Raw genomic sequence first — 19,631 nt, 5'->3', positions numbered from 1 at the left:
TTACCTTTTACCTTTTACCTTTTACCTTTTACCTTTTACCTTTTACCTTTTACCTTTTACTTTTTACCTTTTACCTTTTACCTTTTACCTTTTACCTTTTACCTTTTACCTTTTTCCTTTCACCTTTTACCTTTTACCTTTTACCTTTTACCTTTTACCATTTACCTTTTACCTTTTACCTTTTACCTTTTACCTTTTACATTTTACCTTTTACCTTTTACCTTTTACCTTTTACCTTTTACCTTTTACCTTTTACCTTTTACCTTTTACCTTTTACCTTTTACCTTTTACCTTTTACCTTTTACCTTTTACCTTTTACCTTTAACCTTTAACCTTTTACCTTTTACCTTTTACCTTTTACCTTTTACCTTTTACCTTTTACCTTTTACCTTTTACCTTTTACCTTTTACCTTTTACCTTTTACCTTTTACCTTTTACCTTTTACTTTTTACCTTTTACCTTTTACCTTTTACCTTTCACCTTTTACCTTTTACCTTTTACCTTTTACCTTTTACCTTTTTCCTTTCACCTTTTACCTTTTACCTTTTACCTCTTACCTTTTACCTTTTACCTTTTACCTTTTACCTTTTACCATTTACCTTTTACCTTTTACCTTTTACCTTTTACCTTTTACCTTTTACCTTTTACCTTTTACCTTTTACCTTTTACCATTTACCTTTTACCTTTTACCTTTTACCTTTTACCTTTTACATTTTACCTTTTACCTTTTACCTTTTACCTTTTACCTTTTACCTTTTACCTTTTACCTTTTACCTTTTACCTTTTACCTTTTACCTTTTACTTTTTACCTTTTACCTTTTACCTTTTACCTTTCACCTTTTACCTTTTACCTTTTACCTTTTACCTTTTACCTTTTTCCTTTCACCTTTTACCTTTTACCTTTTACCTCTTACCTTTTACCTTTTACCTTTTACCTTTTACCTTTTACCATTTACCTTTTACCTTTTACCTTTTACCTTTTACCTTTTACCTTTTACCTTTTACCTTTTACATTTTACCTTTTACCTTTTACCTTTTACCTTTTACCTTTTACCTTTTACCTTTTACCTTTTACCTTTTACCTTTTACCTTTTACCTTTTACCTTTTACCTTTTACCTCTTACCTTTTACCTTTTACCTTTTACCTTTTACCTTTTACCTTTTACCTTTCACCTTTTACCTTTTACCTTTTACCTTTTACCTTTTACCTTTTACCTTTTACCTTTTACCTTTTACCTTTTACCTTTTACCTTTTACCTTTTACCTTTTACCTTTTACCTTTTACCTTTTACCTTTTACCTTTTACCTTATACCTTTTACCTTTTACCTTTTACCTATTACCTTTTACCTTTTACCTTTTACCTTTTACCTTTTACCTTTTACCTTTTACCATTTACCTTTTACCTTTTACCTTTTACCTTTTACCTTTTACCTTTTACATTTTACCTTTTACCTTTTACCTTTTACCTTTTACCTTTTACCTTTTACCTTTTACCTTTTACCTTTTACCTTTTACCTTTTACCTTTTACCTTTTACCTTTTACCTTTTACCTTTTACCTTTTACCTTTTACCTTTTACCTTTTACCTTTTACCTTTTACCTTTTACCTTTTACCTTTTACCTTTTACCTTTTACCTTTTACCTTTTACCTTTCACCTTTTACCTTTTACCTTTTACCTTTTACCTTTTACCTTTTACCTTTTACCTTTTACCTTTTACGTTTTACCTTTTACCTTTTACCTTTCACCTTTTACCTTTTACCTTTTACCTTTTACCTTTTACCTTTTACCTTTTACCTTTTACCTTTTACCTTTTACCTTTTACCTTTTACCTTTTACCTTTTACCTTTTACCTTTTACCTTTTACCTTTTACCTTTTACCTTTTACCTTTTACCTTTTACCTTTTACCTTTTACCTTTTACCTTTTACCTTTTACCTTTTACCTTTTACCTTTTACCTTTTACCTTTTACCTTTTACCTTTTACCTTTTACCTTTTACCTTTTACCTTTTACCTTTTTACCTTTTTACCTTTTTACCTTTTTACTTTTTACCTTTTTACCTTTTTACCTTTTTACCTTTTTACCTTTTTACCTTTTTACCTTTTTACCTTTTTACCTTTTTACCTTTTTACCTTTTTACCTTTTTACCTTTTTACCTTTTTACCTTTTACCTTTTACCTGTTACCTTTTACCTTTTACCTTTTTACTTTTTTACCTTTTTACCTTTTTACCTTTTTACCTTTTTACCTTTTTACCTTTTTACCTTTTTACCTTTTTACCTTTTTACCTTTTTACCTTTTTACCTTTTTACCTTTTTACCTTTTTACCTTTTTACCTTTTTACCTTTTTACCTTTTTACCTTTTTACCTTTTTACCTTTTTACCTTTTTACCTTTTTACCTTTTTACCTTTTTACCTTTTCACCTTTTTACCTTTTTACCTTTTCACCTTTTTACCTTTTTACCTTTTTACCTTTTTACCTTTTTACCTTTTTACCTTTTTACCTTTTTACCTTTTTACCTTTTTACCTTTTTACCTTTTTACCTTTTTACCTTTTTACCTTTTTACCTTTTTACCTTTTTACCTTTTCACCTTTTTACCTTTTTACCTTTTTACCTTTTTACCTTTTTACCTTTTTACCTTTTTACCTTTTTACCTTTTTACCTTTTTACCTTTTTACCTTTTTACCTTTTTACCTTTTTACCTTTATACCTTTTTACTTCTTACCATTTTACCTTTTTACCTTTTTACCTTTTTACCTTTTTACCTTTTTACCTTTTTACCTTTTTACCTTTTTACCTTTTTACCTTTTTACCTTTTTACCTTTTTACCTTTTTACCTTTTTACCTTTTCACCTTTTTACCTTTTTACCTTTTCACCTTTTTACCTTTTTACCTTTTTACCTTTTTACCTTTTTACCTTTTTACCTTTCTACCTTTTTACCTTTTTACCTTTTTACCTTTTTACCTTTTTAACTTTTTGCCTTTTTACCTTTTTAACTTTTTACCTTTTTACCTTTTTACCTTTTTACTTTTTTACCTTTTTACCTTTTCACCTTTTTACCTTTTGACCTTTTTACCTTTTCACCTTTTTACTTTTTAACATTTTTACCTCCTCACTTTTAACCTCTTCTTTTGTAAACTTTTTCATCTTTAACGTTTGCGCTTTTTTCCTCTTTTACTTTTTAATTTGCTTTCCTCTCTTTTTGCTTATTATTTTGCATTTGTTTATATATTCAGTGTTATTCATTCATTCATCTTTTTTAACCTTTTCATCTTTTTCATTCATCTCTTTTAACCTTTTCTTAATTTTTATTTTCTTGCTCTTTAACCGTTTTACCATCCTATCTTTTTCAAATTTACTTTTCTATTTTCTTACGTTTTGTATCTCTTAACTGTTTATCTTCCTCTATATTTTATATTTTAGTAGCGATTACGCGTTTTACCCTTTCCTCTCTTAATTTTGCTTCTTTTTGTCTCCGTCCATTTTTATTTTGTTGCTATCCCAACTTTTATCTTTTCACCTATTTAATTTTTTTTGCATTAATTCCTTCCACCCGTTCAAGGTAAACCTTCTTTCTACCTTTTCAACTTTTAACTTTTTACCTTTTCACCTCTTTACCTCTCCTTGTCTTCTAACTTTGCTTCACTTCACTATTTTTTGACTCTTCACTATTTTTACTATTTTACTTATTTACCTCTCCTTCATTTCATCTTATTATTTATCAAACTTTTTCCTTATTTGTCTATTAACCTTTTCACCTTATTCTTATTTTATCGTTTTAAATTTTTTATATTTTTGCCCTCAGCTTTGTTTCTTTCTACCTTCTTAACTTTAAACACTTGTTATCTTTAAACTTTTCTACCATTTTACCTCTTTCCTTTTTCACACCTATATACCTTTTTACTTTTTACCTTTTAACTTTTTTACCTTTCCAATTTTTTAGCATTTTACCTCTTTATCTTTCTACATTTAGCCGTTTTTCTTTCAACTCTTCATCTTTTTACTTATATCTTCTTAGTTTACTCATTTTTCGTTTACCGTTCACACCTTTTTAATCTTTTCTTGTTGCCCATTTACCGTTTTACCCCCACACCTTTTTTCCTCTTTATCTTTTCATCTCTTTACCTTATTACCGTTCTACCCTCGCTTCCTTTTACCCTATTTACCTTTTTACTTTTTTTATATCTTTTTAACTTACCAGTCATTCGTTTATCATTTGAACCTTTACCACAATAGATCAAACAATGGTCGCAGTGGTTCAGTCTTCTACAAGCGAAAAAAAAATCATTTGAACCTTTTAACTCTTTACCTTCCTACTATTTCATTTTTTTTATATTTTCACCTCTTAACCTTTTTTATCTCTTTTTACCATTTACTTTTCTGCATTTTCATCTTTTTACTTTATTTCTTTGTGACCCTTTCACCGTTTTGTATTTTTTCTGATATATTCATTGATATATTTTCTTGTCTTTTGACATTCCCCTTTTTTGTATATTAATTTGTTGTCTCTTTATCTATGTATGTCAATTCTTTACCTCTTTAAGCGTTTCACCTTACCAATTTATTTTCTGTTTTGTTTATTTTTATATCTCTGAATTGTTTTGCCTTTTTTTTTCATTCTTCTTAACTAAGCTATGAATTTTTACCCTTAATGCATACTACTTTTTACTTTCAAAAAGTGCACCGTCAAAATAAACTAAAAATATTATTTTGTAGTATAAAAGTTGTTCAGTAAAAATTGATTTAAAAGAGTTTTAAGTTTAGATCAGAGGGCTAAGCAGCTTTTGATTCTAGGATAGCATGATTTAAGCATTTTTTTTGTGGGTGTTACCCCTTAAGGAGTATTTTCTGAGCTGATGAAAAATATTTTTTTCTCACATTGCGATATTTTTTTCGGAAGACAAAATTATCTATCAATCAAACTGTCCTGACTCTAAAAAATATCAAAAGTCGGACATAGTTTATGACATTACTCTTTAGCGTCTAGCATTATTTTACATTTCTTTTATTTAATTAACTTATTACCTCATTCGAAACCTGTAAATATTTCTAGCAGTAGAAATTGATTCAGAGTTCCTCTCAACAAATTTCTCGAATTGTTTTTTCATTTCTCTCTCTTTCTTTGAGTAAAAAAAACTAATATATTATGCTGTTTCGACTTATTTCTAGGCATATATATTTACAATCTCAATTAGCCTCGCAATTATTCTGGTGTTTCTATAAAAAAAGGCACTGCTCAATTTTGAATCCATCAACAACAGACAAAACAAATTTTAATATTATTTATTTTAAACCGTTTATTGGCAACCAACAGCCATTCAATTTCCCAAGCGGGTTTCTCTCTTTCGGTATAAAAAAAAACAACTTTAACGAACGTATAATAACTAAACATTCTGAACACCACTTCGCTTTCAATATTCCACAAGCGGTAACACAAAAAGCGATCCGATGGTCCCTGCCACCCACCCCAAGCGGGACATCTACTGTTGGTACTACCCCCCGGCTACCGGAGCGAGGCCTTGCTTTGCTTGCTTTGATAAGCGACAACAGCGATGATTACAAAAACAATAAAGTAATAAAAGAAAATTAAATTCTACCAGAAAATGTGTTCATTCGGTGAAGCTGGGGAGCTCGTTTTTTTTTTTTTTTTGTTTTCAGCTTTTTCCAAACAAACCCTCACGCTCCGTTTAATTTTTTTCGACGCAGTTGACCCGATCGCGAATAAAAACGCGAATCTCACTCTCAATCTGTTGGGTTTTGAATTCTGAGAGTTAAACCTATCAATTATCAGATACTAAAAAAATCGCCTTTCATCTATTTCAAACTATGTTGACAGTAAATTAAATTCCGTCGTTCGTTTGAGCTCCGATTGTGCTCGGGAATTTAGCTACTGCGACATTTTGGGGAGACAAACAAAGCGTCATCAGAGGGAAAAAATAACGATGCCACTTTTATAGGTCTTTTGACAATGCGTGTATGTGCCTCGCGGGAACCGGCCTGTTTGGTGAATTAAATGGTGAAAAATGGTGCGTTCGTCCTTCGCCACCAACCAACCGAGGGGATTGGGTTGGGATGGAGCGCTCATTCTTTTCACCCTGCACACTGCTTACTGCTGACTGACCGCTTTCTGTTCCGCTCGCAATCTCTCTGCAGCCCGTATGGCAGGATCGTATTTACGTACTGCAGACAACAACACGTTAGCGATACTACCTGTCAACTCGGAATTCGCAGGGAGACATTTGTTCGTAACGCTTTGGGGCACACTGGTTGGAATGAAAGTTGAATTTATCTGGTGTTATTGGGAAGCCGGGCGCCGTAGGCGTTTTTCAGAAACTGCAACCTGATATCGATGGTGGTGGATCTCATTAAATTTGAGCCGGGACGGTTGTGAAAAAAATATTTGAATGGAGTTGCCTATTTGTTGGACTGAACGAGTGGAGACGCATTGTCTCCGGTAGATATTGACGTGTATTTAAACATTGATTGATGAAAAATGAATTGGAATACAGCAAATTAGATGACAAAATACGACAAAAGTTGGATTTCCAAACACCTCACAGACTGAAGTGTTCTCACTCATTTACTCAAAAATGTTTTCAATCAAACAGAATTTCCAATTAAATTTGTAGCACTGAGTAATCACCAAGCGCTTAAATCTAAATTCAACATGATTTGTATCGATTTAATATAGCTTTAATAATAAAATCAACCCAAATGTACTGCCTAACATCGCGTTCCACGTCGGCCACTCTCGAGTATCGCCCTCCCAAAGCGAATCACTGAAAACTAATGAATTCCCATTGTTTTTCCCCGGCAGGACCAAGTGGTGCAGCACAACTCCAAGACCGGTGTGATAATGAGCAGCACGGCCCTGGCGCTGCAGGCCGTCACCAGGCACCAGGCCGGCAACTACACCTGTATTGCGTCCAACGTCGAAGGTGACGGCGAAAGTAACACCGTGGATCTGAAAGTTATGTGTAAGTATCGTTGCTTCGTTGCTGGCATGCAGATACCTACAAGCGAAAGCTTCCTTTTCAATGGCAGCCATGATGAGGCAATCATGAACCGTTCCTCCATGGCTCCATGTGACAGTGCGCATACAAGCCCCAGCCCCTCGTGTAAGCCATAAACCGTTATTATGCACTATTGTTACGAAAACGCTCAATCTGATTACCGTTCGCTTTCTTTGAACGGGTATACAAATTGACATCTTATTTTCCAACTTACCTGCTGTGTATCTGGGTCCTCTGCCGAACGAATCCAGACAACCCATGGGAGCGACGGGGTTGGAGTGGGGAGGAGCCAAACAACGAATCCACTCACTGCCGGCGGGGAAGGGTGGGAGTTTTACTTCCTCCGCCGGAGACGATGCGACAGAAAGTCGTGTGCTATTTGGGTTTCCCTTTTCCACCCAGCGCGCTTCGGCTTGCTTGATCCCGGGAGGTATTCTGTTATTTCATATTAAAAATGTATACACACAGCATCATCAAGCACATTGCTCGATGACTGCAAATTGACTTTCAACAAGCTCGTATGCATGCTCGATAAGATGTACGAATTCCAATCCCCGGCCCATTCGGTACCGCACTTACCGCGTGATGTAAAGCGGGACCAATTCACACTGGGTTAGGAGGAGTGGGAGAATCGAAAAAATTTGATATTTCTGTACTGTTTCCTACACGCGTCATGCTGGTTTTAATATTTTAAATGTACTGAGTAAGCTTCTAGAAATATAGTCTGTTTATAAAAAGGTTAGTACCTTCACGAAGCGATGTACATTGAAATCATTCTTTTGCCGTTCTCATATTTCCTGATTTAGGTTGAAATGTCATACTCAGAAGGAGAGTTTTAAAATTTGATAATGAGCTTTGTTTTTTTACACTCATTAAACACACGTTAAAATAAAACTAAAAATCAGATATAATGGTTATCAAAACAACCATTATATGTTTATTGTTTAGTGATCCACTCTAGTTAAAACTATCCATAGTGATCCACTCTAGTTAAAACTAAGAAATCTGTCTTAAAAGTATTTAAAAGTGCATACTTACTTGGAATATAAAGTATAGCAAGATTTGTTGGAGCACAAGAAATTATTACACTGGTCAACTCAGGTTATGCCCTAAAGCTCAAACTGGAAAATGAAAAATTATAGCTATTTATCCACTTCTGTGAATTTTGATACCTCTAGCCATTTCAGTTACGCGAGAAGAGCTCCCACCTACTTCAACGCGAACGTAACCGTGCGCCTCCTGTCACAGTGAAACCGATGGAGACGCCAAGTACATCGTTCTAGGCAATGAGGTTAGGGGGGAATTTGAAGCATCAGAAGCTGTGTGCCACCATTGCCTAGAACATTCGTGCAGTCGACTCAACGTATACAACGTGGTATAATTGACATCGGAAGAACTTACAGAAGAAAAATGGTCAGTCTATCTCTCATCAGAACTTGGTTAATTTTTCGATGGAAGACAGACTGACTATTTTTCTTCAGAAGCTGTGTGCCACGATTGCCCGAATATTCGAACGATTTGAATTCGACGAATGTGAGAAAATTAGAAAAAAGAATAATAGTCAGTCTATCTTCTATCAGAAAAGTGACCAAGTTCCATCACATGGGACGCGATATTTAAACATGATGAGCTGCGCTTGTGAAGTGCGAAACGAACATCCACACATTCTTTAGTTAAATTGTAGGTTCTAACTTGATCTATCTACAAATTTTATTTAAACAAGTATTTCTAGAAACGTGAAAAAAATAGATAGAAGAAATAGATTATTCCTTTTTAAATTTAACAATGTCGTTTTCGTACTTTAAATAATGGTATAAATTGTTTCATCGTCACCTTACCATGATTGATGAATTATAAAGTATCTCTAAGTCGGTTGTTTTGAGAGATAGGAAAAAAATACAGGGTACCCTTAAATTAACGGAACAGCAACATTGTAGAATGATTTTCAATTTCATCTACAAAGATACGGAAGTTAGACTTCTGATTTGATAGACAATTTTGGTCACTCTAATTTATGATACCATAAAGATACCCGCATCATCATATGCAACAATTTTGTAGAAGGAAGTTTTTCTCTAAAATATCACTAACGAACTCCTGATCCAAATTTCCCCCTAACCTCGTTTCCTAGAACGATGTTCTTGGCGTCTCCATCGATTCAACAATAAAGGAGGCGCATGATTAACGTTCGCGTTGGAGGAAGTGGGAGCTTTACACGCGATTATCTCGGAATAGTGTAGTGTACTGAACCGATTTCATTCATCTTTTTTTTAAATTTTCCTTATTAAATTCGCCGGTCCTTGAACGATCGCTTTTTGAAACATACAGTTACATTTTGCCGCAAAAAAAATTTTAATGCAATTTTTAGCGCTCAAAACGTGCATTTTTTTGGGAAAAAACGTTCCCGTTTGCACTGAAACAAAATACTCATAAAAGCGATCGTTCAAGGACCCGGCACACTTCTAAACTAATAAAACAATATGAGTTCTTTGATTTCGGTTGACCCGCTGAGTCTCTATCAGGATCGGCCATTACTCCAGTAATAATTGGTATATCTCAAAACCAAACATATTTTTTTGTTGTTGATAAACTGTACTTTCAGAAAAATACCCCTTTGACGCAATGAAAATGGTGCTATGCACTTAAAAATAGATTCAAACTTCCCTCATTTTTCTCGAACAAAAAGGTATATAACCCCTTAACTCTATCCGTAAAGATAAAAAGTTAGATGCTGGATTTCTTCGAAAATTTGGATCGTTCTTATTTATGATTACAGGAAAATGAGCGCTCCATCATATATAACAATTTTGTAGAAGAAGGTTTTTCTCTAGAATATTACTAACGAGTTCTAGAAATTTCGCCCTTAGCTCGTTCTCAAGAATGCTATCGAACAATTAGCTTGGCGTCTCCACCGATTCAACAGTGAAGGGAGGCGCACGGTTAACGTTCGCATTAGAGTGGGAGTGGGAGCTTTTGTCACGTAAGTTTGAGCTTTAGGGCCGCATCTTCTTCTCTCTTCTGTCGACCAGTGTTATCATACCGAATGCGGAGGACGACAAAAATTCAGACATTTTTACGCGTCGAAAACGTTATACGAAATGATGAGTATATTTGAAATAATCAATTATATTTTAGTTTTATCTCTTTTTCAAAAAAAAAATCTTTTTTAATGTATATTTTGTATGAATGTATGAAGGCGTCGCACCGATCAAACAAACCGTTCTGATTCTAAAAATATTTTTGTAATCATGCTTTCCAAAATAGCATTTTTAAATAACTTTTCAAAAATTAGTCGTGTTTCAGAAAATTAAATAGCACAAACCCAGTCCGCACAAATGACATGTTGGTGACCTTTAAGAGAAGATTCTTTTTTGTATGAAGAATATGTTCTGTAAATGGTCAGGAATGCTGAAAAAGCGTCGGAAAGGCGGGGCTTAGAGCCTTATACAAACTTTTGGCAATTGTCACTAAGTGGTTTGTCAGATATATTCTACATTTAAATGTTTTCAACTTGGTGATATTTATAGGAGAAACTAGAAACGTTTCTATTTTTCTAAATTGTCACCGCGAGTGGTATTTTCATCAATACATTCATAAATATTTTCCGTGACGAAGCTCCAAAATAAAATTATTCATTCGTGACTTACTCCCGAACATTGCAATTGTATTTATTTTTATTTCGCCGATGAAATAATTACCTGTGTAGATATAAACAATAACACAAAACAAGTTGAAATTGTGATAAATGCCAAGAGATATTCTCACACGCAATCCCATTTCCGTTGTGAAAGTAAATCGCCTACCCCTTAAAATTTTCATGCGCCCTCAGAAAAATAAGGTTTTAGATAGCATTCGTAAAATTTTAAATATATTAGAAACACGAAAAATTACATTTGTTGCTTTTTTTGCGCAAATGTCTGTTCATATGTGTGTCTTGTTAGATTCTAGCTAGAAAATATATGAACATTTTCGATGAAAACGTCCTAATCATATTACGGTTTAATTTTATAATATATACTTTTTTTGATTTTAGCAATCATCGTCTCCATTTAAGTGAACCAACGAGTTCTAGGTGTTCGTCACCAATTATTCTTGGTGACTTCCGTGAAAAAACATGCATTCTTTTTGATAACGATTGTAGATCCTATCTGGATTCGTCAAAAAATCAATTCCTATGAGGTCTCTAGTGAGAAAATTCAATCGAACGTTAGTTTAATACATATGTGTTTAATACATATGTGACTGTGTAATCCTTTCTTTGCTACTGGATCGAAAAGAGATGATTACTCAAACCCCGCCGAAATTTTTAAAAACATCACATATTCTTTTCTAACAACATTTGACATATATTTCCTTAAAAAATTCACTGTGACTAAATTGTAACATTCGTCCGACAAAGCTCGATGTTTACTTTTACTGATATTTCTTTAAATCAGAAAAAACGACTACCAAAATCACTGTGACAATGTTAATAACTTTTTTCTAAAAAGGTCGCATATTCTTTTTAACAAAACTTCTGATATATATTTTTCTTATGAGAGTCACAGTGCCTAATTAAGGAAACTATTGCTATGAAAAGTCACCATGAATTTACCAGAAAAATTTACCCGTACCTCTTAATGACTTGGTGACTATTCTGAGACAAAATGCCACTCGTACTTTGAATTATCACCGTGACTACTTAGTGGGGAGAACACTTTTGTTTCCAAAGAAAAATAATTTCGTCTGTGACTCTTCAGGAAAAAATAAATATATTTTAGTTCAATTATCACAGAGACAATAAAAATGAAATTTTGTTTTTAAATCATTGCATTCGTGTCTTTCATGAGAAAATTCGCAAAACTTTTTTCTATAGAAAGTAATGGTTACTCGATTACAAAAACTGTTTCCATATTATTTTAAAAAACATCCAGGTGACAATTGTAACAAAAAAGCACTTTTTCATTTATGAGTCTCGTGCGGATTGGGAAATAGCATCCTTTGCCCATAAAAACGTCTATTAAAAGCCACATCAAAAATGACAATTAAGAAAATTGAAACTGGGACATTTTTTGTGGAACTGTTTTAGAGAATGTGTTATATCATACCAGGGTGCAATTTCTCTGATCATTCGATGTTCCTTATGCTGAAATTAAATTTACAATATTCCGAAAACTAACGCTTTTCGGTGTTTATTTATATGAACTTCTATAATCAAATATCATTAATATCAATAAAAATTCTAACAAATAAAATAGACATACTTTTATGAAAATAAACTGAAATGAAATTTTTCAGAAACATTTTTATTTTAGGCTGTTAAATTTTTTAATTGAGTATGATTGAGTCAAATCGGCTCGAGGGCAATTGATTGATTATTGTAATACTTTTTATGGTTTTTAACCATTTTAGTCAAAACGACTTCAACTTTAAGTTTTGATGATAAAATCTTTCATAAACTCGAAGGAAGACAACGTAGTCAAAAAAAAAATCACAATTACATATGAGCTACAGCGCGTGTAGCAATTTTTTGCACCAATAGTCTTTATTTTGCTTTTGCTGTGTTTCTGCCGCTCGCAGAAAAATTAACACACTTACTGCTTACACCATAGCTGAGCAAAACAAGAGTGGTGAATCACTCTAGTGAGAATACACAGAAGTACACTGCGGTTCGTACTGCTGAGATAGATTCGCTAGCATTCGAAGAGCAAACATCTGTGGCGGGCGGCTGGATTTTTTTTTAGTTTCGAGATTTAAAACAAACAACGCAATCTACTTTTTTACCTAGATGCTACCGTTGCTTAAGAGACAAACAATAAAAGCACTGCAGTGAGCTCTGTTGTGTAGTTATTTGGCGTAATGTCCGTTCGTGTGAGAAAGCTCGCACCAGTTTACTATCTCACATGAGAGATATTTCCGATTCCACCACGGTGGTTTTTGCAAGCTACTCAGATACACACGATTTACACGATTTACGCACTTCGTTCACGAATCCATAATTTCAGACGGAATTGCAGAATAAATATTTAGTCGAATATAATTGTACTAGCTGAGTACCCGATCTTACTTGGGAATCAATATCAGCTTTCGTAATTGAGTAACTGAGTTTCTAGTTACTGCTGTACTAAATGTTGCCAGCTGAACATCAATGAAAATAACAACGGATGAACATCCAATAATGTATCCAATGAACAAAAGGTTCAACAACTTACTCAGCAGTTTGGGAGTGATCAAAATTCATATTTTAATTTTGTGAGTCCAATTAAGTATGAATTCACACGTCGATTTGATTTAATTTCTTCCTAGGATTTTACACCTGAAGAAATAATTGAAACTAACTTGAATGACATTAAATAAATTATTAAAAATTTCAAATATATGAAAGCACATGGTGACGATGGGATCTTTAACAAATTAAGAAAACATCTTACTGAGTGCACAATGGAACTTTACGTAAATATTTTCAACTGCAGTTTCAAAATTACATATTTTCAATAATCATGGAAAAATGTAAACATTACTCCAATTTTAAAGCCGGATAAGAATCTAGCTGAGGTTTCAAGTTATCGTCCAATCAGTTTGCTTTCTTTGATAAGTAAACTGTTTGAGAGAATTATTCTTAACAGAATGATATCCCACATCATTGAAAATCCAATTTTGGCAGATGAATAGTTTGGATTCCGCCATGGGCATTCCACTACTTATCAATTACTCAGAGTTTCCAATATGATACGAGCTAACAAATCTACAGGTTTTTCTACTGGAGCTGCTCTTTTAGACATAGAAAAACATTTGGCAGTGTTTGGCATAAAGGTTTTATAGCAAAATTGTTAACTTTAAATTTTCCAATTTTTATAATCATTTTAAAATTTAAAAAATTATCTAACCGATCGAACTTTGTAGGTTGTCTACCAAAATTCAAAATCTGATAGTATTCCTGCCAGGGCATGTGTGCCTCAAGGTTAAGTCTTGGGCCCAGTCCGATTATTATGCCTAAGCATTTACTTCCGAAGTCTAGCGTTTGAGACCTTTCGAAAAAATGAACGTTCTTTAATCAGATGACATCCATATATTACGTTACGCAAAAAACCCAATTTTTGGACTCCCACCCCCCATATGTAATGAAACGTAACGCCCACACCTACCCTCCATAAAAATTACGTTACGCTGTAGATGAATTTGCTTAAAAAAAATGCTCGTTTTTGGAGAGTTCCAGAGACTTTTGTTACGTAACGCTGATCTTACCTCACCCTCCCCCATGTAACAAAACGTAACGCTCAAGAATACCCCCCCCCCTCCTCTCTATGAGCGTAATTTATGGAATTCGTGCTGCCCAGACAGTGTGTGAATAAGACACTCTGGCAGCACACTTCAAAAAAGCTGTCTACACTTTTTGAAAATTAGTCCGACAGAGCGGATTTTTAATGGAATAATCCAACATAGTTTGTGTTGTTGCCAAAATAAAGCAGAGCTTCATCGCGGAGAAAAAAAGGCCGAAGTCCTTAACGGTTAAATCGAAACTTTTGCTGGTACCACACTGCTGCTGAGATATGTGACCAACCGGCAAGTGATTTGTTTAAGCCGAAAGCAAATTCGGAAAGCCAGCTGATACAGGCGCAACTCGCTACACTACTGCTAATATAGGACCGTCCGATTGTTCCACCATCTACCACAAGAATGTAATTATATTGCAACTGGCTCTTTTATAGCCCAGAAAATGCATTCCCGGCTAACTAGGTACACGGAAGTCAAGCAAACGACCAATCTGAAAAAGTAATTTTCGTTTCAACAAGACTCGACAATTTTCAATAGCACAATCGTTCGCGTAATCAAACAACAGTTTTCTGTATTTTGGCGGATGCATGAATAGTTTTTTAATACATTACTGCTGCAGTGAAGGGAATCGGCTGAAAACAGATCGTCGTTAAAAGCATTCAAAATGGGACAAATTTCCTTTAATAGATTTTCATTTTACACCCCTTTATAGTACACTACAGAAAGACGCAGCTATACGTCAAAAAGTTTAAATTGTTTGTCTTCAAGAGTCATTTTTTCAAAAATCTTACTGTTCTAATGAAAACTACACAAGGCTGGCCAAAAATTAAAGGTTGTTTAATTATTGAGAAATGTGGAAAACATCAAAATTTAAAAAAAAGTATTATCTGAGCTAAAATGCTTTGCTTGATTTATGTAATGTCTTCAGCAAAGTTGTAGACAATAGTTTTGATCTTCCAAAAAAAATATTCGCTGTAAGAGAATTGAAAAAAGAGCGTGATGTGTGCTGTCGTCAATGACCATGGTCATGCTAATGCTCACCTGCATAAAAAATTGTTTTTCCTTAAAAATCAAAAAAAATTATTTTTTAAGTAAGAAGAATAATAATATGTAACAGAAAATGTGTAGTTTTCGTAAAAAAAAATTCTTTTTTACAAAGTGAGTTTCTCGAGATATTTTATTTGTAATTACTTTTTCGCTTATTTTTTTCATAAAGAATTTCGTTTCGACGTAGAACTACGTCTCTTGGGAAGTACGGCTACATAACGGTGTAAAATGAAAATCTATAAAATGAAAATCTAGAAATGGGAACGAAATTTGCCCCTTTTTAAGAGGTTATAAGTCGGTCATTTTACAACGGATTTCTTTCGTTTTTGCAGCAGTCGCGATTGGAAAATCAAAGTTTTTTCTCGAGAGAAAATAAACGATTATAGACGCCTGACCTTTCTTGTGAATGTTGGTGCCACTAACAAAGACATTTTTTTCAGTGATTTGAACGGAATTTCTCTAAGCAAACTCAGATGCGACAAACCTGGCGAGCAATTACTTTTAACGCACTTCAGAGCTGGCTAAGGGCACCAAAATTTACAGTAATGGCAAAAAGCTATAATCTTTTTGGGGCAACTGTTTTAAACTTCAGGGCTACTTTTTGTCGACCAGTGTTATCTACTAATCCAGAGAATCTAGAAAATCGTAATTCGAACTGGTCGGACTCGACAATCCGAAAACTCGATTATCCGGAGACTCAATTATCCGGGATTCGATTATCCGGAATGTTAGACCCGATTATCCGAAATTTCATTTTTTCGATGTTTGTTTTAAGTTTTATTCCTAATTCTTACCTTTACTATTCATTTTGGCATATTTGTTACCATCTATGTCACTTCCGGCATATTTTGGACATGTTTGAATTAAGTGAAAATAATCAAGGTCCAATTTTTTTTTGCTTCTCAAGATTTCACCCCTTTTCGCCTCAGAAATAATTTCTGGTTACGCCACTGCATTATACAAGAAAAATAACAAAAAGGGATATTTATTTTATGTTCGTAAATCACAAATTCAAATAAGTTTTCTGTGATTCGATTATCTGGATAATCGAGTCCGACCTGTTCTAAAAATTGTCAAGCCTTGATAAAACCCAGATTATGACCACTGATGAGTGCTTCTCCTAGCACGGTTAACAGAATTTTATACCTAGTTAACCGAGAATGCCTGCTTCTGCTCAAACCAATCATTTTACCATCGGGTGGTTTCACCGTGGAATTTATTTTAACAGTAGTGGCATCCGCAGCGGTAGCGGTAATGGCAGTGACAGACTCTCCGAGTCGGCTTTCGACTCAATTCATTTTCTTTTCTAATGATGGGATGGACAGTCTCTCCAGTGAAAATCTGTCAGCTGTTGAATTTTTATTTTGAAACTAGTTTACTATTGTGTTTTTTCAGTACAACACAGAAATATGATCAGTAAATCCTATTCAAATTTAAATGGTCCTTTTCAGAACGTTTTATTGTTGTATTGTTTTTTTTTTTTTGTTAAACTTGTTCACGCTGCATTCAGTCTCGAAAGAAATATGTCAAATTTCAAATGCTTCGAAGTCAGTTATTTATCAAGAAATCTCCTTTGTTCTTGAGCAATGGAAACTGAAATAACAGAGAAGCTTTACGCAAAGCCACGACCGCAAAGTTGACAAAGAACCATATAAGCTGGTCGTTGCTATACCTGCATTGTTGCATTCCGGACTGACCGCGACATTTTTACAGATATTTTTATGATTTTTATGAAAACTACAAAATACTAGCTAAACATTGATGGTTGACTTGGATGGCTGAAATTCTCTGAAATAAATAAATAAATTTGAAACCAGAATAGTTTGTTTGACCGATGTAATGTCTTCGGCAATGTCGTAGGCAGTAATTTTGCCTCAGAAGAGAAAAACTGTTGGAAGAACAAAAACTTTTTCATGAAACAAAATATAAATATATTATTATAAATATTTCAAAACCCTCTCGTTTCAATTTTTTTTCTTTTTCTGCGAAAATGGTTAAGTAAATTGAAAAGTACGTAAAACTTTCAAAAAAAAAAATCCACAGTGTGTATTTTATACAAACAAATCAAATTTTTCAGAAGCAGTTTTTCGAGATATTTTCACAGCTTTCAAAATCCCAGATGTCGGCATCATGGATACAAAATTGGCAAGATTCATTTAGTTCCGCCGAATAATTTCTGAGCAGTCTCTAAACTGTAAATGATAATGTGGGATATGGTTAAACATGTTTCTTAGTTTTACATAGCCGATTTCTAATTTTCAATTTCTTTGCTTCATCCTAATTCCAAGGTTACCAGAGGTGGAAGGTTTTAATTTTTCTCACAATTTATACAGCTTCATATAAACTTAAAATCACCAAGTTGGGATTGAAAATTATCTCCAGGCATGGCCGAAAGCCTGAAAATACCTATGTTTTTCAAGAAATTCTCCTATGCACGAAAATTCACGAAATCAATACTATTTCTTCCAGTTAACTCATTTTCAATCCCCATTACTACATTTACTGGTTTGAATTATTGTATGAAAATAGCTACCATTCAAGAACAATTTGAGACTATTTTTACCACCTTCCAATTCCCAGTGTGTTACACACATGCAGTCTCCATTTACATCCACATTCGGCACGGCAGCGTCTCTTCATTTCCATAAAGTGGAAAGCAATAGTGCGACACTTTTCGCTGACGGCAGCATCGAGACAAGGAGCAAGCCCTCTTCCAGCCAACATCCAGCGCAAAAGTGTAAGACGTACAGCAGAAAGCAAGAAAAAAGAAGCTGTTCGTCGTTGTTCCGTGCGGTTTTGTCACATCGCGTTGCCATTTCTGGCTTGAGGCCTCCGAACAGTTGAGGCAAAGTGTCGACTTTGTAGCTCTCTACAACTACGGTGTCGACCTGTAGCAGAGAAGTAGGAAAAAAAATACATGGGAGGGAAATATGAATTTGCTTATGTTTCGCTCACTTCAGCCGCTGTGCGGTAGAAGTGGCAGTTGAAGGCCCCCAGCTCCTGGGGAATACAAACACACGAGTTCACAGTGAGAATGCCAGATCGTATGGTAGAATTTGTAGAGATTCAGATGATACTATTTGTTACGAATCAGTATGCAGTGTCGGGATCCGGGTGAGATGCAGAGGTCATATGGCATAGAGAATGAGAAAAAAAAATCGAGAGAAGGAGAAAAATATTAAAGCGGACAAACGCTAGGAAAACGACTGCTGCTGCTGCTGCTGACAACGACTTTGGGAACCCGAACGGCGGCGGAACACTGTCAACGAGCAATAAGAACGGCCCATCTGGCACTGACTGAAGATGCTGACGATGATTGTAATAGTAGCAATTTGTGAAATGGATTACAACGTATTTTTTATGTTTTACCAGGCGATTGCTGTCTCTCACACTTGACAGACGCAAATCCGCTTCCTGCCTTGGTAGCGTGTCGGTAACTGTAACAGACTGACGCCAATGGAACGGACGATATTATGATTCGCTGGTGCCGTTTCTTAAAGATTCGGCTGCAAAAGGTTGAGAAAAAAAGCTTTTGACTGATTTGTTTTATTTTATGCTCCGTAAACTCACATTCCGCCTCATATTTTGAATGGCACTTCAGACTAGCTGTGATTGGAGAAACGCAAATCATACTGAAACTCAGTAATATTGCCATTAATCATTTATCAGTGCCAACGCAATGATAAAATGTTCAGGGAGCCATTCAGCATCTGCTCGTGAAAATTCCTTCCCACCACAATCGATTTTGCTTAATTTAATATAGATCACAATTTACCTCAAATCAAACTGCTGCTAAAATACCGCCCTCGCCTGTGGAGCACTTCCATCAAATACCACAAATCCAGCCAGTTTCTTTCCCTGGGGACTATTTATACACAATCGAATCAAGCTCAAAGCACATCCGACCGACAAAAGAAACATCACCGACCGCACAGGAAAAGAAAACCGATTGTTCCTGGGGCCGGCGGTTGATAACAATCGATACCAGTAAATCAGGTGCCGGTGCTGCGAAGCGTCTTCCCATGTCTTACCGGTTCTGGTGCTGGGTGAAGCAGAGAGAGGAAGAGGGACGCGAAACGGTTTGTTTGAACGGCACCCAAAGTACCTAGTGCGATCTCCGGTCGTCTTCTTTCCGCCCATCCGGAGCAAATTCGACCTTTTGCTGTGGAAGTTCAAGGTGAGAAAGAAAAACACCGGCGGGCTTGCCTCTTCCACCAGCCCTCCTAACCGGCGCGAAATCACACCACAGTGTGATGAGATTGTTGAAATATGTTTCTCCAAGGACCTGTTTCCAATTTCTTTAGTCCTGACAACC

The 19,631-nt window shown here is 34.8% G+C and overlaps 1 protein-coding gene across 2 annotated transcripts in view; it reads left to right on the top strand.

The window, feature by feature from the left end:
- LOC129731141 (synaptogenesis protein syg-2) overlaps positions 1-19,631 on the top strand; it is an 827,904-nt gene that overhangs the window by 578,204 nt on the left and 230,069 nt on the right. For both annotated transcript variants that reach the window (XM_055690922.1, XM_055690921.1), the window contains exon 11: positions 6,820-6,979. In XM_055690922.1, coding sequence (XP_055546897.1) covers positions 6,820-6,979 — 160 coding nt within the window. The remainder of the gene's footprint in view (positions 1-6,819; positions 6,980-19,631) is intronic.

Source organism: Wyeomyia smithii, chromosome 3 (assembly GCF_029784165.1).
Source record: "Wyeomyia smithii strain HCP4-BCI-WySm-NY-G18 chromosome 3, ASM2978416v1, whole genome shotgun sequence".
In the NCBI taxonomy this organism is placed as follows: domain Eukaryota; kingdom Metazoa; phylum Arthropoda; class Insecta; order Diptera; family Culicidae; genus Wyeomyia; species Wyeomyia smithii.
Note: the sequence above shows the minus strand (reverse complement) of the source record. Positions and strands in the feature narration are given on the sequence as shown.